The sequence below is a fragment of the Callionymus lyra genome, chromosome 11 (genome assembly GCF_982586985.1).
Source record: "Callionymus lyra chromosome 11, fCalLyr1.hap1.1, whole genome shotgun sequence".
Taxonomy (NCBI): Eukaryota; Metazoa; Chordata; class Actinopteri; order Syngnathiformes; family Callionymidae; genus Callionymus; species Callionymus lyra.
Genome location: NC_141828.1, coordinates 13010735 through 13033482, shown reverse-complemented (window position 1 = coordinate 13033482; position 22748 = coordinate 13010735). Strand labels below are relative to the sequence as shown.

The 22748-nt window shown below is 40.3% G+C and overlaps 1 protein-coding gene across 2 annotated transcripts in view; it reads right to left on the bottom strand.

Moving 5' to 3' along the window:
* The window catches only part of mymx (myomixer), a 35824-nt gene extending 14243 nt beyond the window's left edge, over positions 1-21581 (bottom strand). Inside the window, exons 1-19 of one of the 2 annotated variants that reach the window (XM_087802494.1) lie at positions 20930-21581; positions 20510-20599; positions 18924-19067; positions 16177-16323; positions 15513-15704; positions 14437-14520; positions 14128-14273; positions 13945-14059; positions 13790-13867; positions 13594-13709; positions 11634-11796; positions 8223-8368; positions 8040-8133; positions 4995-5144; positions 4615-4764; positions 3926-4182; positions 3343-3472; positions 2329-2523; positions 498-650 (exon numbers count right to left, since the gene is read on the bottom strand). In XM_087802494.1, coding sequence (XP_087658620.1) covers positions 498-650; positions 2329-2523; positions 3343-3472; positions 3926-4182; positions 4615-4764; positions 4995-5144; positions 8040-8133; positions 8223-8368; positions 11634-11796; positions 13594-13709; positions 13790-13867; positions 13945-14059; positions 14128-14273; positions 14437-14520; positions 15513-15704; positions 16177-16323; positions 18924-19067; positions 20510-20599; positions 20930-21433 — 3054 coding nt within the window. In that variant the 5' untranslated portion in view covers positions 21434-21581. The remainder of the gene's footprint in view (positions 1-497; positions 651-2328; positions 2524-3342; positions 3473-3925; positions 4183-4614; positions 4765-4994; positions 5145-8039; positions 8134-8222; positions 8369-11633; positions 11797-13593; positions 13710-13789; positions 13868-13944; positions 14060-14127; positions 14274-14436; positions 14521-15512; positions 15705-16176; positions 16324-18923; positions 19068-20509; positions 20600-20929) is intronic. The other variant, XM_087802495.1, reaches the window with a different exon arrangement.
* Between the last annotated feature and the right edge of the window lie 1167 nt (positions 21582-22748).

Here is a 22748-nt window from a genome sequence, read left to right as displayed (position 1 = left end):
AACAAAGGAAAATAGTGCAGATACCGCCATCTAGTGGACTCGGAAATAATGACACTGCTTCATGAAGCATCATCTGACCATCACTAATACATGTGCACTCTCAAGCTGCGCGAAGAAGTAAGTAATATTGTGATATTCATTTTTATTCTTGGAGGCTTCATATTTATTAATTATCTATGTGTTTGTCATCCTTAATCAAACACTCACTAATGAAATTGCATTGGTTTAACATCAGGTTTTTAATTGTTAATCCTTCTTTATTATTTTATCTTAAACACTGAAATCCTGATTAAACTGTGATTCAAGCTAACTATCACGCAGGGCCACAACTGGGCCATGAGTTATGATGTGTCCGGTTTAGCATGTGCATCGGATGATAATGAGTTTCTATTTATTTGAGTCGCAACAACCATTTCGTCAACACCAAACTCAACGTCCTCTCCCGTGACTCATTTACAAGTGTTTACAGCATAACAATAACATTATTCCCCCGTCACCTCCAGGTGGGCCTGCTTCTCCTCCAGGGCCTCCAGGCCACAGCGGTCCGGCTCGCACTGGATGGCCATGTCCGTCTCCTGCTCCAGGATGTCCAGACAGAGCTCCTTGCTGCAGCACAGACACTCCTCCACGCACACGGCCAGCCTGGAATGCTGATGTGGGGCGAAGTCATCATGAGAACTTGTCTTTAAGAACGTTACACTTCACTGTGCATTAACTCCTTTGCCTTTAAAACGCTACATGGCAAATTACTGCTAAAGGATGGTGTTACGGAGTCTCCCTCCTTGTTTTGACATGTTGACTTTTTTTTTTTTTTTACTAAACCCGGAATAGATTAAATTAGCTAAACAACACTCTTGTCAGAGCGAGTGTTGGCCCACACGCTCCCTATTAAAGTAAACAGCCAGATCCAAAAACAAAACAGATGTGGCTCTATTGGTTTAGAACAACATAGAATAGAACAGGGATTCTCTCTCTCTCTCTTCCTTTTTTTTTAATGCCAAAGCCTGTAATTGTGTCCGATCAGACTTTACCGAATTTCAAATCCGCTAAGCCGTGTTTAATAGGCACAGATGTTATATAGTTGCTCATCACCACATTAACTTCCTATATAAATGGAAAGCCGACACAAGGATGGTACCGGTGGTCGGTACAATAATGGAAACCGTTCTGACCTACAGTCATGGAAAAGAAAACGAGACCACCCTTGTTTTTTTCAATATATTATTGCCAGTTAAAGTATAATTTGTTGGACAAATACATTAAGAAAAGTTCTTAGTAGCTTATTAACCCCTGTGTTGTCTCTGGGTCGTACAAGGCATACCTCAAACACATTTGACACAGGGCGTCATAGCTCAGATGGTAGAGTGGTTGACTCATGGTCTGGGAGGTTGCGGGTTCGATCCCAGTTCCGGACGAGAACGTGACAACGGCGTTGTGTCCCTGAGCAAGACACTTTACCCTGATGGTTGAGCTGGCGCGCTGCATCGCAGCCTACTCCCATCAGTGTGCGATTGTGTGTGTGAATGGGTGAATTTGTAACTTAGTGTAAAGCCATTTCAGTGCTGAATAAGCATAGAAAGCACTATACAAGTAAGAGCCATTTACCATTTGTTTTTGGGCCTCCGGGTCACCTTGACCCAGAGACAACACAGGGGTTAAGACATTTTTCATGTTTTTCTTGATCATAATAAAATCACTTATGTCAATAAATATGACTTTGTACTAACAAAAAACAGCGCTTGTCTGTTAGCCATATGATACGTACATGAGTTAGTACTTGATTGATAGTCTGAGATCGGAGAAGCCTTGTGTGTTGTACTTAATGATATTTCCCATGACTGTAAACGGTATTTACCAGACCACAAGGCAACATCAATTTTGGTGCTTCATTGCTGTTTTGGTTTCATTTCTTCCTAATCTAAAATACAGACATCAGCATCAGGATCACTGATTTACAACCCATTGGAGAAAAATATTGTTAAAAATAAATAAATAAAACGATTCTCTATCTGTTCTGGTCAAGGTTAAAGTTGTTGTTAACCCTTGTGTTACCTCTGGGTCAAGGTGACCCGGAGTCCCGTAAAAAAAAGTGTTTGAGTTATCCCTTGTGTTTTCTTTGGGTCATGATGAACATCCTCTTCGGCTTCCATAAATAAATTTGCAGTGGTGGAGGTCGTTCACCTTGACCCAGAGACAACACAAGGGTTACCTCAAACACATTTGTTTTCGGGCCTCCAGGTCACCTTGACCCAGAGATGACACAAGGATTAAAAAGGAAAATCTAAACTAAGTTATGACTTAAACCTTTTTTTGAAAACGTTTCTTTACCTTGCTGATCAGCTCTTGTATGGCCTGGTCGTGGGATTGTGAGCGACCTCTCTCCCTGACTGTGTGGTTCAGCATCTCCACGGCCTCCCGGAGCTCCTCCAGCGGGTCACCGATGGTCTCTATCAGATGCTCTCCATCACTGCTGCTCTGGAGATCCAGCAGTGCAGGAGGAGAAGAAATCTCTCCATGAAGAGGCTGCTTAGACAGATAGAACAGTGTTATTGATGTGGAACGCTCCATTTTAAAACACATATGTAGGAGTAAGAAAAATGTTCTGTATTTTTAAAACATTTTTTAAGGATTATATGTGGGAAAATCATATTTAAGAGAAAATAATACACATAAATGATGTCTCATTGATTGATTGATTACCATCTAAATTAAAATAAATCAATAAATGGAGCCTCTAAACTTGCAAACATTTAAAAAATACACACTTAATATGGGACCATCTTGCTGCAGAAAACTAGTCCAGCACTTCTGCTGACTCAGCATTATGGAGGTAGGTACATTTTCTGGCTGGTCCGTGAAATCCAGTTAATATTCAACAGTCAATCGTGCAGGTTGGAACGATCTTACTTAAAAAATGTAAATACATATTATAATATGATGCTTTCCTAATAGAAAAAAGTATATGCCAAGTGTCACAACGTTCATGTAAAGAGTCTGCGTGTATATTGTTGTTCTTCTTTTTCACATAATGCTCCTTATCGGATATTTTTAGAGTTAATTTAGGGTTGAGGAGTTATTCTGTCTTATCTTCATATTAAATGTGACCCTTGTAAATAATTATAGAAAGTTATTAGAAAGATTTTTTGATTTTGAATCAAAAGTTTTTATTTTGTAGTGTTATATTTGGCATACACTTCTTACACAAGTCTTAAAAAATAAATAAATACATTTAATTGAGTACAACCAATGACGAACATGCTCACATTCGTAACACAAACGCACATCTTTTTTGACATTTTGTTTTCTTCACACAAATTACTTCATGTAAACACGAGGAGATACCTGATCGAGGCTGTAGCGGCTCCGCCCACAGCTCTCCTCCAGCTCCACACGCTCCAGAAACTCTGTCAGCATGCGAGTGTCCTGAAGCTCCGAGTTCTGCTGGGTCAGCGCACTGAGAACACTCTGGTATCTTAAAAAGAAAAACTAAAACTTAACCGCTTTCATAAATAATTCCACCCAGAATCCTAAAAAACTTTCTTTTTTTCCCCGAGTGTGTAATCATACATCAAGTGTGACATAAACACGAAGCCCTTCAGCGTATGACCGACCCCTGCTTTGATGTTTTGAGAATGTATTTTTTCCAGATGAAATGAGCCTTAAGGTTGCTTGCACGAAGTGTTAAATAATGACATCAGCCTATGTGTCCTACAGCTGCTGACCGAGTGGTTTCTCGGTCTGTGGAGGTGTTCTTCCCTGTCACGCTCCACACTGGAAACACTTGAACAAGCTCTTTCCACGTCTTTATTTTCTTTGGTCATCTCGATGTTTTTCAGGTCTAACTCTGTGTTCACGGTCACACTTATTGAGGGTAACAACTTTATTTGACTCGTTTATGAGGTTCCTATATCTCTCTGGAACTTACTTTCTTTCGACCACGTCGATCCGTGCAGGCAGAGCCCTGGTGAGAGGATGACCGTGTCCGTGGAGGCAGTCGACCTCCTGCCGGAGAGCGCCGAGCTCCGGTCTTCTGGCGGCGACCTCCTTCTCCAGCAGACAGCTCTCCCTCTCGGCCTCGGTCATGGTCTCGGCGTCTGCAGCCAGCGAGGACTCCTTCATGGAAAGCTCCACCGACTCCAGCCAGGCCTCCAGGCTTCCCAGAGCCTGAAGCACTTTGACAACCTTGACAGAAGAAAAGCAGATGACCTCAACCTTCTGGCCCGAGGCTTAAATCCTACTAATGATTCTTGTGCCGTTATTTGCGAGTGATTTAGTGCACCCTCCACACAAATCCATAAGTGATGATGCACTGAATTAAAACCAGACCGACTGAAAAAAAAAAAAAGGACGATTGATAAATAATGAAAAGTGGATTTTGTTGTCTGGACAGTCTGATTCATTCGTGCGGACTGGCAGCTGCGCTCTTTGATAATTAAATTAAATTGCGATTTATAACGTTTGGACCCGTTTTGTTATGGAAATATAAGAGGCTGATGTGGATTAAATCACATTCTTTACAATCCTGACTGTAGATAAGCCATCCGGAATCATATATCCCAGCATATAAATTTGTAAGGTAAATGTTTAACCTCCGCGTGACTTCTTGAATCTTACCCTAAAACCCAGCTCTCTGGAAGCCTGCAGGAACACCGCATTCCTCTGGTGTCTCCTCCGCAGCTCTTCCCATAAGTTCTCCAGCTGGATTAGGAACTCTTCTATCTTGGCGCTCCCCGGGTGCTGAGCCCGGACCAATCCGTGGCCCTCCTGAGGACACAGAGGCGATGAAAGACTTATGGACTTTGGAAAAATGCAAAATGTACTTCGAGCTTCGGCTATCAACGGCAACTCCATTTATTTATATTTACTTCCATTTTCAGGCTTACATCCAGCTGGCTACTTGGGACTGAAAGCCAGGGGACACCCTGGACAGGTTGCCAGGCTGCTCACACAGCACAAACAAACAACGAATTCTATAATTGTGGGAGGATTCTTACCTTTTTAACAACTTCTATTCTGTCTCGGTTGCTGTGGATTTCCTCCTCCAGCGCCTCCTGATACTTCTTGGCAGCGTCCAGGCCCTCAAAAGTGGCTATGGAGCTCACCTGAGTGGCCAACGACACGTTGTCCTTCAGCCAAGACAGAGTCTGAAAAGAAGTCGAGGGGGGGAAACTCACATGAATTTTAAACGATGAGAAATAAATGAAGTGTTCTTTAATTTAAAAAAATGATGGTCATTTTGTAATGTAAGTAGAGTATACCAAAGTCATTTCCTTGTTTCTCCATTGACTCTCCACTTGATAAATGACACCCGGGTGGAGCTTATCTACCCTTGCCTGACAGACTGAGAGTGATCAAAGTTATTAATGTGTTTGGTAAATGTCTGTGTTTTTCTTCTTATTCTTCTTATTATATTCAGGGTTTTCCTTGGATTTTTCCGTCACGCCCCAGTGTAGTTTTTTAAATAGTTGTATTTGGGCTAAGTTTTAGACTTAGACATTCTATGATATACTGGACTCCTATTGCTTCTGTTTTTTTGACTATTCAAATGTATTTATATTGTACTGCTTCTTTGTCTGCTTGAGGCTTTATCAATAGCACAAAGCAGACATAATCGTTGAAGTCGGAACTGCTCCATTATAAGAGGAAAAAATTATATGACAAAAGGTAGTTTTCTTCCCGAGTATCATGCAATTATGAGGTTGTCTGTCTCGTGTCCGGATTCCTTTAACAATGTGGCTCTTGAGTTCACCATCGTCTATAATTATAGTCCACATCAGGAATCACTAATTACTATGTTGTACCATTTGATTGTTTTTAAAGGGGAAAGTATATGTCAACCTTTACACAACTCGATTCCAGATGGTGACAATCTTTCCGGAGAAGCTTTAAAAAAAATAATCATGCCATTCCGCTTGAAATGACTGAAACAAATATTGCTATTTTTCTGGGCATGTCATGTGAGTGTCTTTATGCATTTTGGGGGCCAAACACTAGTGATGCTTCATGAAGCAGTGACATTATTTTCAGAGTCCACTAGATGGCGGTCTCTGCACTATTTTACTTTGTTCTGAACAACTGTTTAAATAAAACATCACATCATTTTTAAACTGATGGCGCCACCTACTGACGTCTAAAAAAACATGACACTGCTTCATGAAGCTCCATCACTACCGAACACATTTTATATTTACTAAAACGCCTTAACAGTATCTAATTCCTAAGAAAATCCTTTCCTTCAATTTTCTTCAGTATTGGAAGTCTCTGTACAACACTGATTACTTTGTTCTGTAGCTTAATCACTGGCAACTTTACAGCTCATAATATTAACATACACATTTAGCTATTTTGACTTAGAACCAACCATCCAACAAGTCACATAAAATGACTCAGATTTGGGCCCCAGGCCTTGAGGTTGGAACATGGGATCTATAATCACCAGCCTTCCATACACTGAGAAATCAATGTTCTGCTATATGTCCTTGTTTTTTTTGCTACCCCTGCCAGAAGGTCACATAACTATATCTATATATATCTATATATACCTGCTAACAAAATAACCCAAACAGATTTTGCAGAAAATGTTGTAAGAAGGAGCAGAAGAATAATTATTGGTGTAAGACAAAATAGCAATCTGGGGTCACAAATATTTTTGAAGGATTCTTTACCCTCTGTCAGTTTGTTTTTTTGTGAAAGCAAGTTCTACACTCTCAAAGTGTTTTTCTTATTTTGTACTTGACACAGACTCATCCCATTCTTTTAACGTCTTTAAATATTTTTTAATATTTTTTAATTTTTTCCTTTTTATACATATGTTTCAGTATATACTAGACTGTACATAACTTGCATGCCTCTTTGTTTCTATTTTCTTTGTAACATATTCTGGAGCTGCTGATCTATCTATCTATCTATCTGTCTGTCTGTCTGTCTGTCTGTCTGTCTGTCTGTCTGTCTGTCTGTCTGTCTGTCTGTCTGTCTGTCTGTCTGTCTGTCTGTCTGTCTGTCTGTCTGTCTGTCTGTCTGTCTGTCTGTCTGTCTGTCTGTCTGTCTGTCTGTCTGTCTGTCTGTCTGTCTGTCTGTCTGTCTGTCTGTCTGTCTGTCTGTCTGTCTGTCTGTCTGTCTGTCTGTCTGTCTGTCTGTCTGTCTGTCTGTCTGTCTGTCTGTCTGTCTGTCTGTCTGTCTGTCTGTCTGTCTGTCTGTCTGTCTGTCTGTCTGTCTGTCTGTCTGTCTGTCTGTCTGTCTGTCTGTCTGTCTGTCTGTCTGTCTGTCTGTCTGTCTGTCTGTCTGTCTGTCTGTCTGTCTGTCTGTCTGTCTGTCTGTCTGTCTGTCTGTCTGTCTGTCTGTCTGTCTGTCTGTCTGTCTGTCTGTCTGTCTGTCTGTCTGTCTGTCTGTCTGTCTGTCTGTCTGTCTGTCTGTCTGTCTGTCTGTCTGTCTGTCTGTCTGTCTGTCTGTCTGTCTGTCTGTCTGTCTGTCTGTCTGTCTGTCTGTCTGTCTGTCTGTCTGTCTGTCTGTCTGTCTGTCTGTCTGTCTGTCTGTCTGTCTGTCTGTCTGTCTGTCTGTCTGTCTGTCTGTCTGTCTGTCTGTCTGTCTGTCTGTCTGTCTGTCTGTCTGTCTATCTATCTATTTATCTACTTCCACAGTTTCAGTGTTTTTAACTTCCTGTTAGACAAGTACTATTTCCTCAATAATTTGGTAGTTTTTTTCACCCTTCCCAGTTTTTTTACTTTGTATCAAGAGACTTGTTTTGTCCACGCTGTCCTCGCGTCACATTACATCAACCAATTTGTCAAACCAGAATTTAAAAGGCGACTGTCTTCTCCTGACCTTTACATAATGAGACAACAACAGCCAATGAGCAAACCCACAAAGACGATTCACTCCACTTGAAATGTGACATAATGTCTGTGGTTGGTTCTTTTTGGGAAAAAAAGGATCTAATAGACGTCGCTCATAGCAGTGACACCTACACACTGTGTGTGTGTGTGTGTGTGAGATGAAGTAGTTTCAGGTCACGATAACTCCAACCAAACAGTTGACCCCACCTTGTCAGCCGTGACGGTAAACTTCTGGAGCTGGATGTGGAGCTGTGTGTGGCCTCGCGGGGCAGCGGCAAGCTTGGGCTGAACACTTAACTTCCTGCGGCAAAACAAACACATGTGAGTCAAATTATGACTTACATAAAGACCATCATCACCATCACCATTATGTAAGTCACAGGCAGTCACCTTCCCCCCTTCAATTGGTGTCTGACATCATTTCCACAGGCCGGGCCGTCTCCCATGGGCGAGGAGGAGGAGGAGGACGAGGAGGAGGAGGAGGTGTGGTTCCCAGATTGCTGTGGCTGGACGCCGCTCCCCGAGTCAAGGGTAGTCTGCGGACAAGCCAGTAGGCGAGAGCGTTTCAAGGGCGACTCCACGAGACTTGAAGAAGTGAGTTATAGTTTGTCCAAACAGAAATCCATCCAGTGGATAAACGTTAAAGGGATGAATAAACGTCTCGGGCCGTCATGTTGTGAGAAGACACTAAAAATGAGGTGTTGCCGCGGCTAATGGAAAGGTTACAACACAGTTGGATGATGGACAACATGAACCACTGCCCGCAGTTCCATCCGTCCAGAAAGTGACACATAGTATTCTTACATACAAAGGTTGATTATTCACGATGAAATAAGCCAGACAGAACCGGGGATAAAACCGGCTTTGTTACTGAACCGCATTAAACCTCGTAATTGAAAAAAAACTAAAGATGACAGAATATTTAAGGTTAATTACACTTGCTCTATGAATCACATTCAACCCAAAGTTAACACATGTTATATCAATTTGGTGACTAACAGCAGCCGTTGTAATAGAAACGTAATCCCCGTCTTTAAATCCCTGTTTCTTCAACTCTCTTAAGCAGACATGTTTGGAAGCTTGGAAAGTCATTTCCTCGTCTAACTGTTACAATTCGATTAAAGCTGTCGGTCGAGTCAATGACAGAGCAGCCCAAATAAAAGGACAGAGTATAAAATAATACTAAAATAAGGATTTGCGTAACGACATGAACAGCCTGGAAGCAGCAGAGACAGAGTCGGGACAAGTAGGGACGGGTATTTCGTAGGTTTTAACCAATACCAATATCAAACCAAAATTATTTTTTAATCTATTTTTCTTTGCTCAAAAAGTTTTATCTCCAAGTTATGACAAATTACACTTAATGAAATTGTAGTTGGAATCATTTTTTAAAAGAATAAACTGACATTACTAAGTTGTTTAGTTAGCCATATAAGCAAGTTGGTTGAACTCCAAGAAGGATCTAAAAAGAATTTGAAGGATTTGTCTTAACTTGTGTGGCTATTATAGTGTAATCGTTGCAAGCCAAAAGAGTTTTGAAACCTTTAAAAGGTTCCAAGCTAACATCACTATTTGTTGAGTAGTTGGAACACCACACTGTACACCAGGTCAGGGAACCATTGTTTGTTTTTACTTGAGCGAATGCAGTTTTTGAATAATTGCTTTTTTAAATGAAATGCTATCTTTCAAAAGAAGTCAAGTACAAATGACCTCCTATGCTCTAGTGCTTTTCTAGTTTTCTAGCTCTGTTGAAAGCAGCTTTGAAAGAAACAACAGGAGGTATAGACCCATTAAAGATCTTTGAAAGATTGTCATTCAGTTACACCACAACACAACCCAACACAACAAGATGGTGGACACACAATTGCACTGGGACAACGTCATAAACACTCCAGTGAAAATGTAATTTTGAAGATTTCTGAAATCTTGGTTGGGTTTTACTTCTTCTAGCAGACATACAAAAGCTTAATATGTATTCATACATTGTTTATTAGGTGGATCACCATATTAACTAGTACTCTACTTAGTCACTTAGCACCATTTCCTTTTTGGTAACACATGTTGCACCAGACGCCATGTTACCTAAAAGGAAAATTGTTTCCTTTCCGGTTACTTCAGATCTCTTGTGTGTCCTTGTGCCCAGTGAAGTGATGTCAGCCAAGAACTCTCACCTAACACTCGGCCCATCTGGTCCGGAGTTCAAACATCTGGTTACACTTTCCCAAAGAAACAGTCAATAGCTAAGTTTACCTCCGTCAGCGAGCTGGTGCAATGCTATACTCGCTCGCGGCCGCAGTTGATTATTTAGTACACAAACATGAACTAGTGTACTTTTTTTTTAACAGAAACTAAAATAATAGGTTTTTAGAAAATAACATAATCGAGTATTGAGTAGCTGAATTGTTTCAGGGTCGTATGTAACACCCATAGACCAAAAAAAAATCCATTTATTACTCTCGGGAGAGGAGGGTTGGCACCTGACGTGACAAATTTGTTTGACTGTAGGTTTGGCCATGAGCCGAGTGTGGCCTTCACATTCAAGGGTCATTGTCCAATTGTCACATAAATCCACCCGTAAAGAGTGATGAGTTCTAAACTGTCTGAGGTGCACCTTTGTCTTGACAAAAAGTGACCAGAATACTACTTTTTACTTCCATCTGATTGTTGACAAAGTCACGCGATCAGTGACGGAAAACCAAAAGCAACAGCAGGGAAATAAACTTGTTGCAGAAAAAGAAAAACAGTGGTAATGGAAAGACTGAAGTCTTTTGAAGCATCTGGGCACTTTCTCAATGAGCCAAAGTCACAGCGGGGACTTCTCGAGAGCTCGGGGTCAGGCAGCGGAGAGGATCGCCGCACGAAGAGCTTCGCGGCAAGAATAGGCCCGTTAAAATGTGGGTAGAACGTTAAACTCGATCATAAAAAATATCAAACCCATAACACCGCACGCCCAAGATGCTTTAAACACTCGGGGTATTTTCAAACAGGTTTCCCTGGGGTTGCTATAGTTACATGTACACTGGATGCCCTCCAACGCATGAAGAATCCACTCACCCAAGTCTGACCCACCATCCATTAATACACCATAAATCCTAGGAGAGCGTGATCAGATATTATTCAACCATAAACGTGAAAGAATATGAAAACTTAAGTAAAAGGGAAAGTACGTATTTGCTCTGGCTCTCTGGGCAATCGTGTTGTGAAATCACTGGCCTTTTCTACTGAGACCTGAGCCAGGGTCAATAATCTCTTGGATTTTCATCTGGACTTGTCATGTTTGTCGTCATGGGTCCTACACCGGTGATGGAGCAGATAAGTACCAGGATATAATTTGCTTCACCACAATGCAAAAAAAGAAGAAAACGTGTTCCTTAATGTGATGGGAAAAATACTTAGGTACGAAGGACAAACAAGAAAAAAATAATCTAAAATTGTTATACATTGTTAATTGTGTTTTGAATTTCACTTAAAATTATAGTTTTGCAGCCATATTTACAACAAATATTTGCCTGTGAATCTATGAATTCAAGTCCATGTATACCATTAATTTCCCCAGACAGACAGTAATGCAAGCAAACAATCTTTAAGGTTAAAATATTCGGTTTTGAACACTCATTGGCCAAAACCAAAAGTTATGTCTTACCCATGTTTGGAGTTTTCAGAGGGAGCAAAAGTTTAAATCAGTTATGTTTTTTAATATCGTGCGATTATACAGAAGCCAAAATCATTCCTAGCCAGATTTAAATCGACAGCGTGGTCACCAAAGCAATTGAATAAATGTTTTTAAAAAACCACACTCACCACACAGCCTTTAAGGCGATTCTTTCCTTCTTTAACCTCCTTTCCCATGATCCTTTGTACCCCGTCTCCCAGGCCGTGTTGGAGCTCTTGAGCTGATGTCAGAGGGTCAGCGTCTTCCCTGGTGAACATGGATCCAGTGTGGGAGAGTGTGGTCCTGTCACTCCTGCCGGTCAAGCAGAACCGATGGGTCAGATGTGGCGCTGACAGACCCGCCATTGAGTCCTATTTTAGGCGATGACTTTCCTCGCGTAGACATTTCATTTAAACATTGTGTGCGGTGAATGATAATGGATAACAGGGGTTGTTAATAATGTTGGTTATCTTTGTGCTTTGCTCACTGGTGATACACAATCCTTTGGTCAAATAAAGTTGACTTTCCAACAACATGGGGGTTTTAAGGTCTACAGTTAGGCATGATTTCTCCACTGTATCCTGGGTCTGACCCAGGGCCTCCTCCCAGTTTCTTAAAGGCATTAAAAAACAAGTTTTTGTGGAAAAAAAGTAGTTTTTTAATGTCTTTAAGAAACTGGGATGTGGAGATGCACACGTTCAAACCACTAAAAACTTGTCATGTGATTTATTCCTTACCAAACAAGCGTTCAAATTTGTCACCTTTGGTTTTTCCAGCATGTTACACACACGAAGTTCGTTCAAAATTGTAAATCTGTATGTATAATGAAACAGCAAATAAACCTCTACAGGAGTCTTTACTTTATTAGTGAGCTTTTAGTGAGTCTGTTTGATGAGCAGGAAAAAAACACCACAATAAATCTTGTATATCACTTAACAACATCCCAAGAGCTCATTAAGCGCAATCAACTGATCACAAAACACATCATTTTCGTTTTTTAGCAAATGTCAAGTTTAAGCCTTGCCTATAATTAGCCCGTTAGATTCGCCAAAGATTGGCTTTTACAAACGCAGTGAAAATTCCAATAGGTTTAATGAACATGCTTTGTCTTCAGAGTCATCTGAGAATTTTTTAGGAGCGAAAAGGAAACAAATTTTGTTGCCAGCTAGCCTGTGAATGCCAAGACGTTATTCACTCACTACAGTATTCAAACACGGGTATCGCAGCTCCAAAATTCAAAACCGTGTGATGAGTGATGTTGCGTAGTAGAGGGTCTCTCTCCATTTTGCTTATAATCACTCATTCAACTCGTGCTAGACGAGAGTAATCATGGCAGACGAATCTTTATACAAGGCCGATTGAAGGTTTCACAACAGTGAGTATGAAAGTAGTTCAGTTCCAGCTCAGTGGAAACTCTTGATGACCAAGTTACAGTGTGTAATTCACCCGACCACCTTGGTAGTCAGCATAGACCAGTAGTGTTTAACAGCACATTTGTTAACTTAGCCAAGCCACAGACTTTAACTCAGCGAAGAATAAAAAGCTCACTAAAAGATGCTGAAAGCCAAATATATTGGCGAAATGAATTGCAAAATTGAAGGGGTTTTCATGAAGAACTGAGAGAACAAGATAAAACCAAACCAAAGTAATTTTCTCATTTTGTCAACACATGAAGAAGAATATGCCAACAAATACACAAGTAGCCACATTGTTTCAGTTACACTATTCTGACTCCAGAGGGGGCTAGAAACAATATGTTCAATCTCACACATTGCTGTTATACATTACAACAGTTAAAATAAGTGCTTTAAATAAAACATGCAGAATCTTATGTGGAAGTATTGATGGCTATCAGATGCAAAAATAAAGGTATAGCAAAAAGCTACAACTTGTGGTTCTTTAAAAGAACAAGCACTTTATTTTCTCGTTTCAAAATTAAGACCAAATCAAGACATAGTTTCATTTTCGACAGAACTTTTCCAAATGGTTGGCCATTTTTTCCCCTCCGACAAATGAAAAAAACCCATCAAAAACGACAGGGGAATATTACAAAATACAGCGTGTAGATGTTCAGAACTTTGTAACACAAACAGCTGTTTTCTGTCTTACCTGAAAACCTTCTGCAGAAGTGTCCAGCACTCCTTCACTTCGCGATGCTTCTGTGTGACTCCCTCACTGAGGTTGGGATGGACGTTTGACAATTGGGATACGCTTACGTCCAAAATCTACCATAAACAAGTAGAGAAGTTAGACATGGTAAAAGAAAAAACAAAAGGAACTTCAAATCAGAATCTGCTGAAGTCACCATGATTTGACTGGCAATGTCACGAAGTTCCCTCTCTGCAAAGAGGTCCAGCTCTTTAGAGGCAGATACACCTTTCATCTGAAACCAAAAAAACAAAACAACGTAGAATCTTCATAACCGCTAATCAACTATTGTCTTTTGTGTTTAGGATTTACCATCTCATCGATTGCTAGCAATACATTATCCGCCTGCTGGTAGAACGACGACACCTCAAGAGCCAGCTGAAGATTCTCATGGCAGTTCTTCAAGTAAGACTGGACCTTCAGCCACCTGAACACACAGCAGAGAGACGTTCGGTCGTCTGAAGTAATTGCTTTTAGATACACTATAAATCATACCAGGTCATCGTAAGGGACACTGTGTACATTTTATTGATGTTTTTCCTCCGGCTGGAAATGTTTTTGCCATCCGTCTTCCCCTGTTTCTCCAGCTTGAGCGCCAAGTGGTTGATCTCCTCGTGGAGGTTTCGGTATAGCTGCTCGTCCTGCGGGGAAACATTGGGACAAGATCCAAGTATGACTTCAGCGGTTTTCACCCTGGGAAACAAATTATACTCCAACACAGATAAGTGACCAGCAAACTACTGCACATGTGGAAATGCCGATAATCGATGTTGCCGCCGTTAGTCCATCGTTCATTAAGCTCACCTGTTTAAGATTCAGAATTCTTCTTGTCAGTTGCATTTTGTCGACATTCGCCTCCAGGACGTTAACCAGTGATTGTTCTTCTTCCTGCCGACACATAGAGAAATGTTATAGTTCTGCAATGTTGGCAACAGAAACATTATCACGTTTCCTGGACAAACAATGGTTATGTCACTTATTCCTCAACAACCGAACAGAAAAATCCCCCTATCTTCAGTTTCTTATGATCATCGTTTCGCCTGTTTATTTGTTCGGAAATGGTCTTTTTGATATCGACATGCCGATGTTGACAATACTTGTTTGCAGGCAAACTGTGTTTTCAAAACAAAAGTCCTGATGTTCGTAGTTAGTCAAGCAACAGCCAAGGCTTGTTTGACTCTCAGGCAGATGTTCATCACAGTAAAGTGTTGGAAATACAAATGGCAGATTTTAATAGATACACATGTGCAAGCTTGGCCATTTAGTGAAGACATGGGGGCCACATGTGACCTCACTGAGTCAAAATTGAATTCCCGTTAAGATGAATATAGTTACATGGATAGATAACTTTTGTTCACTCCCTTCTAAATATTTTAATTGTATTAACTTGCATGTTTCCTGGATAAAACTTTCATTTTAATAGTATTCAAAAAACAAACAAACACATAATTTCTCTTTCATCCATACGTTTAAAGATTTTTTTTTCATATAGTTTAACAATTTGAATATGTTTCTGTCACAATGTTAATATATAGGTAAGTCTGGGTTATATTTGAAATCCTCTATAATTAAAATTATTAAAATGTAAAGTATACATGTTTTTTTTTTTCTGAAAAAATAATATAGAGTCACAATAGAAGCTATGATTACGTTGAAACTTGATTGAAGTTATAATATTTATGGAGAAAATGAAAATAAAATATCATTTTTGTTGGTAAACAATTGGATTTTCTTGGATGAATCATTCAGAATGATCGGCCAAAGTCCAAAAAGGGTGAATAGTAGCAATACTCAAAGATATCTTGCACCGACAGACCTTTTAACTCCTTTTAACTATTTTTTATGTCACTTTTCTTTATGTCACCAAATAAAAGAAATACCTTCTCTTTAATCCAGGCTTCCAGCTTGTCCACCTTTTTGTTGAACACATGTAAAGTTTTGGCTCCCTCCAGGGCGCGGGTCTGGTTGGCAGCCGTCTGCTTCAGAACATGCCATTGATCTCTGAGATGACTGAGCTGCTTCGTCACCGCGTCGGCGGAAGGGTTGAGCTTGCAGATCAGTTGATCGCCCATCTGTTCCGACATAGAAAAGCATTGTCCATTTTAGAGCTTGGCAGCAATCAGGCCCGACCAGCAACGGTGGCTGACTGAATTTGACACTCGCACTTAATCAGAGTAATTGCCCCGGTGGCAGCTGTCTGCACAAGTGTTGAAAAATTGCCACTCATTTCTTAAATAAACCCACTGAAAAATCTCCAGTCTCTGTCGGAGCCCTTGGAGTGTCAAGTTAATTATCAGCAATGTTTCATTTCTAAACATTTTTTTTTCTTCCCAGAAAGAGAGTTGAAACTGGGTTGACGGAAACGTCTGGGACACAAAGGGTCCACTTTTCCTCCTGGACGACTGAAACAGTCTCGGAGATCAGGTTATACGGTAAAACATGTGTCAGCCCCTTCTAGCACCAAAAGGCCATGGGATAAATCAGTGCATTCTGGCCCCTACAGTTCACTGTGGTTTCCACTGTACTTCCAAGTTATGTTGTTACCTGATTGAGTTGGATTAGCGTGTTCTCAAAGTCCTTCAGTTCCCTCTGAAGGGTCTGTGAGGCTTCCTCCAAGTCCTGCAGGGGGCACCTCTGGAGTCTACAGCCATCTTTTAGGTCTTGCAGTTTACTTTTAATCCAAGACTCCGCCTGGGTCACAAATACAAAGTCATGACATAAACTGTGGCGCACACAGTTATTATAACATTATACAGTGTGTGCTGTAGGGAAACAGCCTAGTCATATATTTAAATGCTACACCTTTATAAGTAAGTAAGTAAGCAAGTAATTTAAAGGACCCAAAACAAAACCTTGAGGGACTCCACACAACAGATTTGCTGATGTCTTAATCTTTTAAGTATATATTTTAACTGTGTATTGTTTGTTATTGTTAAAGCACTTTGTGATCCTGGTCTAGAAAGGCGCTCTAGAAATAACAATTACTTACTTACTTACTTTGCAAAGCGGCAATATATGATACCTTTTTAGTATTTTAAATATTGGTTTTAGGCCCATGGGACTGCCATTGGTAGTATCTTATTGCAGTAAATGTCAAATTATTCAAAAACTTCAAAATGTATTAAATACATCCCCCATTATTAACATTAACTTTTTTTTTATTACAATCTGTTTTGAGCCATCTATGAGACAAAGAGAGGTAGGCAGGTCAAGGTGACCCAGGGGTCTGAAAACAAATGTGTTTTTAGTATCCCTTGTGTTGTGTCTAGGTCAAGGTGAACAACCTCCCTGGTTTCCAGTGATAAATATGCAGTGGTGGAGGTCGTTCATCTTTACCCGCAGACCACACAAGGGATACCTCAAACACATTTGTTTTTGGGCTTAATCCTGAGAGGGTGACATTTTTTTTTATTATCAATGATATTTTTATAAGTAAAAGTAAAGTGTGTTGCTTGCAATAAGTTAAATGTATCACCTTTATAACAAAGTTTGAACGTTCTTACAATACTCAAAGTTAGAGTAATGGGTGTATTTTTTGGCATAGATTATGTTAAATTAACCGTGACCCTGGTCTGGAATAGCGCTCTGCATATAAATTACCTACTTACTTATTACGTGTAAAAATGTAAAAACCTGCAAATGTACTTTTGAACTTTGTAACTTTGTCTACTCCACAGCACAAACAAGTCATTATGACTTTCAATCACGGTGCTGTTTCTCAGCGATTGTAATGCGACCGACATGACATAATGCATCAGCAGTCACTCCCAATTTGGAATGAATAAAACTCAAAGTCGGGACATAACAACCCCATACTCGGGATTAAGCCGTGATGTCACTTTTCCTCTGAGAGGCAGGTCATTAACTTTACGAGCCCCCCGAGGGGCCACCGAGGCATTTCTGGGTTCAACAGAAGGAAAAGAGTTTGACAAAAACAGGCCCGCTTGTATCTCAACACACTGTCTCCCATGGCATATAATGACCTCATACAGGAAGTCTACGATTCCCTTGTTTCTTCCTGCCGAACTCTCCACAACAATGCAGTTTTTATCAGTCGACACAGTCGTGCTTTAGTCTGGGCTCAAAGAATGGAGCGCTAATTTATGCGGAAGATCGTATCGCTGCTATTGATATCGAAACCCAACTGCGATGACCACACAAGGGTGTATAGCACTCTTGTTGACCTTGAATGTTCTGACCTCAATTTAAACTTTAGCAAAAAAAAAAAAAAAAAATGGTAGAATCTGTTGTAATGTTTTCATTTTTAACAAAAGTTTTCCCGATCGAATATTGCTGTGATGATGCAGGAAATGCGGATAAATATATTTTTTTTATGCATTAGTCGTAAAAGGCTGATTTTTTTAGACTAATCTAAGTTTAAAAAATATAAATTTACTTCAAGTTAATGTGTGTTTAAGAACAGAGTGAAATAGAAACGAGAACTGTCATTTACAGTCTTCATTTAAGGCCCTATTTAGTATTTATTTTAAATAAAAATCTATTATATACTAAATTTTAACAGTTGGCAGATAAACAGTCAAATAAATGAGGAATTCAAGGTTCATTAACAGACTGGCGTCCTGTCCAAGGTGTCCCCTGCCTCTCGCCCTATGATACTGTGATATGCTCCAGCCTCCTGCGACACCGACCCCGGGATAAAACGTTCGAAAATGAATGAAAAAATGGATAAAATTCAAATTTGACGATGATCACTGATGACAAAATTTTGGTGGAAGTTCAAGTCAGAATTATATCTCCTTTTGTAATAGTAGCCCATACAGTTTTTTTATGATAGAAATTTTGTGAGGGATTTTTAAAGCTTAACTTAAACCCTCATTTTCTTTTCTCTATTTTAATGAGATCGTTTTCATTTTACAATCCCGAGCTTAAAGATATTAACAGGACTAATCCATATGCCTTATAAAAACAAACCCGACTCAAATGCCAATGCACAAAAATCATTCCGCTCCGGCGGAAAAATAATTCCTTGTATGGCTGAGGCGATGCAAGCAATAAGATAGAAGAACGAGTTGCTCAGCTGGCCAGAGTCTCTCCTGGCCATAGGCGTGAAGAGATGAAGCCAAACAATGATCTCATCTCTAAATAATTGCCTGACTTGTGGCGGTTTTTCCCTCCCTCTCTCTTCCCGTGGCTGAACAGAGCACACAAAGTTCTCGGGACAAAATAAGAATCCAGGGTCACAATCTAGAGTCCAAATTTTCAAAAAAATATCTCATCCTGCTCACTTATTGACCTTCTGTTCAGAGGTCACACTTAAGTCTATAATTCACCTGCAGGACTTCTTGGTTGAACAGAGAGGCGCCCTGAGTGAAACAGTCGGTCTGTGATGACGCAGCTGTCGACTCCTCGTTTCCAAAGAGTGAATGACTTTCTTTCCTCTGCGTCTCCGTCTCGCTCGACTCGGGCTGAGAAGTCTGTTTTTTTGAGGAAGAACAATATGAATATTTGGCTTTATAGACACACAAACACAAGACAATGTTCACCGAAAAAAGTAGTTGTCAGCTTTACTGTTAACATAAATAATCAGCAATGGAGCGACTTCCCTAATGGACAAGCATTCCAGGAAACATCTGGACAGAGGAAGCAGGAAAGGAGAGTTCCTCGGATGTTCCACATTTTTACCTTTCAGTCTGACATGTAAACATATCACCTGTGTTATGACAATTCCCTTATTTTCTGGAACATGTTGGACAGTTTCTTAAATTGATGCAAACTAACGTAATATATCTAACATGGTTGAAAAGGGTTTGATTAATTGAATAAATAAATAGATTTACAAAAGATTTAAAAGAATAAATATATATACTTTAATTCACCATAAAAAAGGCTTACTAATAATATAAAATATTTTAATTTAATTCAAAAAAATTTGAAAGTAGTGAAGTTTTAAATATAGATAAGAAGGATAGTCATTATTTCTGTGACAAAAAAAACTTTTGCAATTTTTTTAAAGGCTTGATGAAAATGCAGCTAACAAAAAACAAATAAATAATCCAAAATTCTTATTTAAAAACCTTTTATCAGCCTGGGTTTAGTTGTGCTCAAGGAGTATTTAGAAACCAAGTTTTAACATTTTAAAAATGCAGGAGATGCATATAAGACTTTTAAAAGCAGATATTGACAAACATATATTAACTTATTATTTAAAAGAAATCCCTTATGTATATTAACTCAATATTAATTTATATTGTTGCTTTACATCAGCAGTTTGGAGTTCAAATCCCAGTGTCATCAAAGATCACTGGAGCTACATTGTGATCTATTGTAAGTGGATAAAGTATGACATTTACTTGAACCAAAAACAATGATAATCATTTCAGTCTGGCAGACAATAGAAATGTCGCATCGAGGGGGAAAAAAAGACGTCGTGATTCATGTTATGAGATGTTTCACCGAATTATAACAAGCTTCTCAGAAGTCTATTCTCTTGTTAAGCATCTTCTCTGACCTCATGTTTTTTCCAGCCAGTCTGCTGAGATGACTTCAACCAGCGCTTGAGCTCAAAATTCTACAATATCATGCACATTCTAAACGGTTGCTGCCGTTTTCACTGGAGCTCGAGGCAACATTTATACAGACGAATGTTTCTTTCAACAGTGTTTGAGTTAGATTTCAAAGAAAAACAAACAAAATGTATCGAACAAGTTAGCATTATAGCAGTCAAAGCTTTCAAAGTCAATGTAGAAACACATCAAACAAACTTTTCCAATTCTACCCAATTCAAATAAAACTATATTTTTCACTAATTTACTGCTATTTTAAGCCACTTTATACACAAAACTATCCTAGATAAAAAAGTATCCCACCCTAGCTAAATAGTCGCGATAGTAGCGGCTAAGCTAATTGGTCGTCTTACCTTTTGTGTGGTTTTATCTCCGTTTGTTTTCAGGCTTGTTTGCGCTTGAGGAACGTTGTTAAAATCCCTGGTGTCTGTTTTCAGCAACACCTTGAATCAAACAAGAAAAAATTGAAACAAAAACAATAAAAACCACCAAAGCTTGTGCGACAATGAGCTAGCTTGATTGACAGCGCAAAGCTGCTAAAGCAATAGATCATATTATTGATGTAGTTGATGAAGCAAAGTGTAAATAAATAAATAAAAACATTATGCAAACATAAAAAATACTGCATGAATGCATTTTTAACTCATTTAAAATGACATTGAAGCGTAATAACAAGTCAAAATTAATAGATGCATCATAAAATAAAAATAAAAAATTATTCCCTATATAACTTGGAATATAATCCGTATTTATTTTTCCAATAAAATAAATACCTTGAACTGAGAATTGGGCGTACTCTCACAGTTCACTCCCACGATCCGAGGCAGATGCGGCTCAGACGTCGTGGTGGTGATGTTGTTGTTGTTGTTGTTTCTATTCTCGGACGACAGAGCCCGAGCGGCCGACGGTGGCGGCGTCTGCGACTGCTGCTCCTGACTCCCGGAGATGGCGATCTTCTTGATGGACCTGGACACGGGGGACAACAAGGCCACGTTCTGGTTGAGCCGGTCGTCAGCGTCGGCGTCGGCCGCCGCCATGTGGACCTCGGGAGAGACCTGCCGGAGGATGGGCGAGGAGGTGCGACGGGGGCCATGTGCTCGGAGCTGCTGCGACCGACGAAGGTAGAGCGAGTTCAGGTTGTGCTGCAACGTGCAGTTGTCCAGGTCCTGACTCTGGAGATAACTCTCGGGGGAGTCCGGGCATTTTGGCACGGCCGGGGCCGACAGCCTGGTCCCGATCGTGAAGGGCTGGATCTTCCTCACAAAACTTTCAGACATGTCCTTTTAGAACTTTGGAAAAAAAAAAGAAAAAAAAAAGTCCAGTGATAAACAAATATAGTTTTGTCCCTTTCTAGTCCGATCTTCAGGTTAAGTCTCCACTTTCTTATGCATGTTGAGAATGCACAAAACGCATCCCAGGACGGCCTCCTTGGACTCTTGGGATCGGATGCGGTCCCAGATGTGGCGCAGAGCCGTGCCAAGGTGGGCAGCACCTGTGGAGAGAACCCTTCTGAGGAGCTGTGCCGCCGAGCTTGCCAGTCTGCTACTGAGGAGCCTGATAACCAGGGACCGCAGCAAGATGAAAACTGCTGGCATGCTGCCTCACTTGCTGCGCTGAAGGGGAAAAAAAAAAGAAAAAAGAAAACGTCAAAAATAAAGGAGGGGTCTGGTTCTAGAGAGGGGATGAAGTCACCACCTCTGTTCTCTCTCTCTCTCTCTTTCTGCCTCAACTTCTTTCTCTTTTGTCCTTTTTTTTTTCTTCTTTCTTTCCCCCGTCAGAAGTGACAGAGCAGACGGAGAAGACTTGGGGTCAGAGCTAATAGAAAAAGCCTGCAAAGATTACTAAAGATCTATAGAGAAGTAAGTTTTTCTCCTCCTCAAAGCCTGAAGATTGTTAAACCTCTAGTGATCTCTCACAAGAAGAAGGGAGTGAGCTCATCTCAGATGCAGACGATCGCCGTGTCTGACCGGAGTGAGTGAGGGGCGTCCACTTCCGAAGCCCCCTTTACTCCCGAGCAGCCGGACTACAGCTGTGCAGAAAACACAAGGCTCGAGTCAATCACTCCCTTTAAAAAACCTGCTGTCCATGAGGACAAGTGTGGCCTGGTCAACAACAGATGACCGCTCCTAGGGTTCGAATGAGGGGGTGACTGATTGGAATGTCAGGGGTGGTGTGCACATGTCAAGGGGATTACAAAGCAGGGGGCGGGGGGCAGACAGCAGAGAAAATATTTGCAGGGAGGAGAGCGGAGAATCTGCTTCCACTGGAGAAAGCTTTTCCCAAAAAAGGAACTTTCACTCTCAACTTGTCTGACCTCCGACCTGACCGCTGCACCTGGTGTGACGGTTCGTGGCAGCAGTTCAGATGCTTTTTATCTGGAGTTTAAAGGCCATGAAGCCAAGATAAGACGCAATCTTCTTATCTACGTCAAGGTATTTTTAAAAACGAAATGCAACACAGGATGTGTTCTGGACGGTGGAGCAGATGTGTAGACAGATGTACCATCTCTGAAACAAAAGTTTAGTTTCCTGAAAATAATTTACAAGCTCTGAAACAAAAGTAAAGATTTGCTGACACAATATTTACAAACTT